Here is a 6,032-nt window from a genome sequence, read left to right on the forward strand (position 1 = left end):
TCTAGCCCTGGTATGGAAAGGTTCAATATATATTAATAATTAATAATAAGGTCCAATATATGATTAATGTAGGCATATATTGGCACGTCCAGGTATGGGACCTGTTATCCAGAATGCTCAGGACCTGCAGTTTTCCTGATATGGGATGTTTCCATAACTTGGATCTCCAGATCTCAAGTCTACTAAAAAATCATTTAAACAATAAACTTCAACAGGGATTTATAATATCTTAGTTAGGATCCAGTACAAGGTACTATTTTATTATTATGGAGAAAAAGAAAATGATTTTTAAAAATTTTAATTATTTGATTAAAATGGAGTCTGTGGGAGATGGTCTTCCCATAATTTCTGGAAAATCAATCCACACCTGTAACTTGCCATACCAGGCCTAGATTGGGCTTTTAGAATGTTAACTGCTAGACTGGAAAAATTGTAGAGTGCTGTCTGATTTGTTTGGCTTACATGTGGAAGGGGACAACTGTGAGACTTGCACCAAGCCTGAAAGAAGCCTGTAAGGTGCCTACTACTGTCCTAGATCTAGATCAGTGCTGTTCAACTCATCACATGAAGAGGGCCAATTTGTTCTTATACCGCATATCGAAGGGCCAGATTGTCATATAGGGAAGTCTATGGAGCCACTGAGCAGACTGGGGGCTATAAAAGTCCTTTGGAGGACCTGCAGTTGGACAGCCCTGACCACAAACATATCCAAACACCTGCCTGTTCAACACTGTCCATTAGACTTGCCCGATGTTGAGGCCTGATTTGTTACTCCAGGTACCTTTATGCATGATGTAGGTTTGTGTGCAGCTTCTTGACCCTGGATACCCATCTTGTTAAAGGGGTAGGGGTAAATTGTTACACCCCCGCAAGTTCCCTGTAGGCTAGTAAGTCACAGTTTGATATATGAGCTGCCTACCTTTTCTGTAGTCCATATTTTTCTGATAATTTTGCAAAATGTAAACATTTACCTAAATCATTGCTTGCTACTCCCCCACCCCAATCCGATCACTTGATCTACATGACACAGATTTATTGGTTATTTTCAAAGAGTTTGTGTGGCCTCCTACTTTGCAGCTGAACTGTTGTTGTATCTAGTCATTTCTGCTTTATTTTTGGTGTTACTTGTATCAGCAATGTCAGCCTTTTCATGAAAAATATATTTTTCTAGTATTATGTGCCAACGGATAACTAAAGTGTTAATACTTTGGCTCATATGAGGCACTGTGCTTACACACCAACCAAGTTACACCAGTCAATGAACAGACAGAACTGTGTCCAATTTTGTCCCTCAGGCCTGGTGGACTAGTTTGGTTTCTGCCCCAGCAGCCAATATTAACAAAGTAGCAGAGTGATGTTCTTTGTTAGCCACAGAACAAAAGCACAAATATAAAGCAGGTGATACCTTTTGTTGGCTAATAGATAAAAAAACACTAGGTTCTGGGACCACTTAGGTTCATGCTTCAGACATGGTACACATGGTACAGAATCAGAAAAATCAGTATGTGTAAAACCATTCCCATACAGATATTGATCAATGTCCCACAACCAGGGTGCTTTGTAGAGGTTAAAGTAATTAAAACCTAGTTGTGTGGTGACGGAAGTCCTGAGTCAAGTGTAAGATCCACAGGGTGCGGATCTTACAACCCCCTAGCAGTGTCAGAGTATTATTAGTCATATTCATATCTGGCCATAAAATTTTTGTCAAGGACATGTAAAACCCCCACAAAAATATGTAATGGGTGAACAGCCACTTTGAAAAATGTTAATACCTGTCACTCTGGGTGTTAAAAGGTTAACAGTAACGCTGTAGCACCTTAGTCACTTGGGATTCCTTCTCCTCCTCTAACCCACTCGACCCCCTTCCTTAGGAATCTACTTTGGCTGTTGGCTACTGAACATGCTCAGTTTTTCCCAACTGAGGTTACTAGCAGCCAATGAACAAATGACACTGCTGGTTTCCATAGAAACTCTGCTATAGTTGTGCATATAGAAATGTGTCAGAGGGAAAATGGCTGCCAGGTAAAAGCTGGTATTTTAGAAAAACATGATGGTGGTGGCAAATGGAGGGAATATATGCAATACAAATGATGCATTTTTCGCAGAGGGAGATGTGCCAAACCTTTATACATTTTTTTATTTTTTTAGTTTCTGTGTATACCATGCCTGAAGCAGGGACCTAAGAAGTCTGAAAGCTCGCATTTTATAATCTACCGGTATCCAGGAAGTTCCAAATTAAATGGATAGACTCCATTTTAAGGAAATAATTAATATTTTTTAAAAATATTTCCTTTTTCTCAGTAATAATAAAACATTACCTTGTACTTGATCCCAACTAAGATATAATTAATCCTTATTGGCGGCAGGCTTAAGGTATGTTGATCCAAATTACGAACGATCCTTTATCCGGAAAACCCTAGGTCCGGAGCATTCTGGATAACAGGTCCCATAACTGTACTTAGTTAGGAAATAAAAGGTATCACCTACTCAATGTTAACAAAGCACAGATGACTATTGATAATTAGCGTTTTCATTCTAACAAAATAAAAAAAAACTCTAATTTTGCGTTATACCTGGCAAATCAGTTTTCATAATGTCTACTCCAACCTGTCGGTATGGCTCAGCAGCAAGAACAGCATAGTCTCCTTGGTGGGACACGTTAAATTTAAATAAAGGATACTCGCTAGAACTTCCATAACAGAGAAATGGCTTTCCTTTTTCTGTTCTTTGCAACAATATTTTGTCCCAGGGTATCTGGAGCTTTTCTGCAATTACTTTTCTCATCAAAAGCCGCCCAGCCTATGGAACAAAGGATAATTATGTGTTAACAAAGTGCTCATTTGTCAGACTACATCAGGTTAAATATCTCTGTTTAAAAACAAAAACCACTAGGCCTTCTAAGTGATCATTTGGGGAAGAAAAATATACACTGAAAAGCTTGATGACTTTGTAAGCTTGCCTGATACATAGATCATGTAACCATATATTTTGACAACGTGCACTTGCACCTCCTGCCCCCCACTAGTGACACCACTGTAGTCAAGTCAGCATATATTGGCTTATATGGGTCCAGGTTAACCAACATTGCAAGTGAGATTATTACCACCATGCTAATGATAAAAATGGTAAGTGTCCTCTTCTTTTGAAGTTCATAAATTTGACCAGCTACGTAATTTAACCATCTGTGTGTGACTAAACCTTACATTAGTTGACCTACACGCACAAATATCGTACAAAACGATATGCTTACAGGGGCCTTCTGATCCCAACTGTCATCCATGTACTACAGATATCTGTCGGTTGTTGAGTGATTGACTAATCAGAGAGCATACTGGGCTGGCCTGGGTACGGGTATCTACTCAGGAAAATCACATTTGCTTCAGGGATGACCTGGGGTATGGCAGTTGAATCTGAATATCTCAGATTCTCTGAGTCTCTCTCATCCAGACAAGAACAGAATTTAATAATTCATTTATTACATATAATTTGAAACTTTTCTAATACTTGTTGGCTATGCCAGAAAACTGTCACAAAACATGTGGTAAGAATGGGACGTGGAGATTGGTCCAAACTCCGGGAGAAACATATTTAAGGGGACTTATATGGGAGGATCCTCAATCATAAATCTCTGCATCCTGCCATCTACACGTTATTACTCATAAATACTGTTTATGTAAGAGTTGTAGGCTCTCTTGGCACTTTTCTCTATACCCCACTGTGATGAACTGAAGGTAGAAGTGTTTGTATAGGGAGTTTGGCATAATAGGTCAGAGTGCCATCTAGAGCTGGGCGGTATGACCAAAAATTTATATCACGGTATTTTTCAAAATTATATTGGTGTCACGGTATTTTTTTTTTCCATGCATGATTAGGTGTTAACCCCATTTCCTAATAAATTAGAGAATAATTACTGCAGTATTGAAAATCAGGCAAGCGAAGGATCGGCAACAGAAAGCCGTAAGGTAAATCAGGCAGGCTTAGTTTCCCAGGCAAGGCCGCAGACAACATAGCACAGGAGGAGGCGTTTGATAGCTTTAAATACCCCCCACGCATGCGCAGAACCGGCGTCGTCACGAACATGCACGCTTTGACATGTACGTGACCTGGATGCGCGTGCGCAACGTCCCGCAGACGTGCAAGGAGGCGCGCGAGACCGGGCCGCACGGGTGAGTACCCTAACACCCTGGTATTGCGGTATCTGAAAAATGAATATAGTTTTAAAAAAAAAACACCGGTATTCGGTATTAAACGGTATATCAGTCTGAAAACACAAGTATAGCGCTGCTGTGTGTGTCTGTGAAAGTGTCTGTGTGAGCCAAGCCGGAGCTCTACAAGTTAGTGTTTGCCATAGTTGCTGGTAACAAAACAGCAGCCTTCCCATTTTGGCTTTTTTTTTTATTAATATGCAAAAAATTAAGAACCAGTAAGAATTTAGCCCTATCAGGCTGCGCCTCTCTATTGCTGATGTTGTACTGTAACTGCCACACCCAACCCAAATGCTATGGGCCTTGTGGAGTTGCAGTTTCACAGCTGGAGGGCCGCAGGTCGTACATCTCTAATGTAATTATTTCCTACTTAACCTACCCCGCCCCCCCCCCCCCCCCAGGGTCCCTGTGATACCGGGTGCCAAGGGAAAATGCCCTGTGCGCACAGAGGGACACAAAGGTATATACCATGGCAGCTTTGGCATCCCGAGTGAACATGAACTGCCCAATGCGCTCCTTCTCCTCTGGCTGAACGCACCGCGCACACAGAAGCCACTCAGCCTGGCTGGGAGCCCAAGAGCTGCAGTGAAAGGCCCACCGTACGCTCCCCATAGCGCAGCGCTTTACGGCACTGAACTGCATGTGTATTTCTACAACTGGGAAGGAAAGTTCCTCAGCTACGGCACGTACGACCCCCTGCCGAGCACTGTGGCTATTCTGCCTCAGCTGTACTTCCGGGGTGCCAGTGCCCCACACAGCTCTAACTCTAATACATAACACCGCACACCGCTAGTCCTGGTACAATACAGAAACCAATAGGAACGCACAACTCAGACACAGCTTAAAAGTGACCACTATAACGAGCAATACTATAGGACCAATTGTATCACCTGACTAGGTTTTTTTCATTGTACAAACTTTATTGAACAGGCGCAAAGCGAGGAGCATTGAGACCTGTCACTACTTGTTATATAGGAGCAGTTCAGTGTAAAAATGAATAAAGTAAAAAAAATATTTTCACTATAGTTAGGCTAAAATGTAATCTATAAAGGCTGGAGTGAACGGATGCCTAACATAATGGCTAGAGCACTGCTTCTTCCTTTACAGCTCTCTAAGCTGTTAGCAGTCAGTAACCAATCAGTGACTTGTATGTATGTATGTATAACTTTATTTATAAAGCGCCACAAGGGTACGCAGTGCTGTACAATCTTACAGAATTACACACAGGGAGGACAAGTGATATAATAAATAAATACAATAAATACATATATGTATATATATATGTGCCATGTGGTATGAGACACAGTAGGAAGGAGGTCCCTGCCCCGTAGAGCTTACAATCTGAGTGGTTGGGTAACAAACAGGCACAAATTGGAAGGTAAGAGTGCACCAGGTATGGGCATTTGCCCTTAAGCGCAGGACTGGGCAGACTTGAGGGGGGGGCATTTGGGGCATAACTGTTCAGTTAATTTGCATTGGAATCTGACCTGGGTGCTCACAAACTAACTGAACAGTCAGGGTCGGATTAAGGGGTGCAGGGCCCACCCAGGGGCTCTGCAGGTGCCCCCGCCGATCATCCCCTAGGGGCCCCCGCTGCACCCCCTAACCCCCGCTGAGCCTTCCTAACACCCCCAGGGGCCCCTGCCCGACGTCCTCCCCCGAGTGCGTGTAAATTTAATGTGTCAGGGGAGGAACACCGTCAGCCACAGGAGCGCCGGCAAGGGTCAGGTCACTAATGATTGCTATGGGGTGATAGATTCTATCAGTCTATAAATGATTATTAGCAGGCCCGGATTTGTGGAAAGGCCCGGGCCTAGGGCAGCACAT

General features: G+C 42.6%; 1 protein-coding gene across 2 annotated transcripts in view; it reads right to left on the reverse strand.

The window, feature by feature from the left end:
- aasdhppt (aminoadipate-semialdehyde dehydrogenase-phosphopantetheinyl transferase) overlaps positions 1-4,941 on the reverse strand; it is a 28,262-nt gene extending 23,321 nt beyond the window's left edge. Inside the window, 2 exon segments of one of the 2 annotated variants that reach the window (NM_001127112.1) lie at positions 2,574-2,799; positions 4,674-4,941. In NM_001127112.1, coding sequence (NP_001120584.1) covers positions 2,574-2,799; positions 4,674-4,847 — 400 coding nt within the window. In that variant the 5' untranslated portion in view covers positions 4,848-4,941. 2 annotated transcript variants of the gene reach the window in all.
- Between the last annotated feature and the right edge of the window lie 1,091 nt (positions 4,942-6,032).

Source organism: Xenopus tropicalis, chromosome 2 (assembly GCF_000004195.4).
Source record: "Xenopus tropicalis strain Nigerian chromosome 2, UCB_Xtro_10.0, whole genome shotgun sequence".
Taxonomy (NCBI): Eukaryota; Metazoa; Chordata; class Amphibia; order Anura; family Pipidae; genus Xenopus; species Xenopus tropicalis.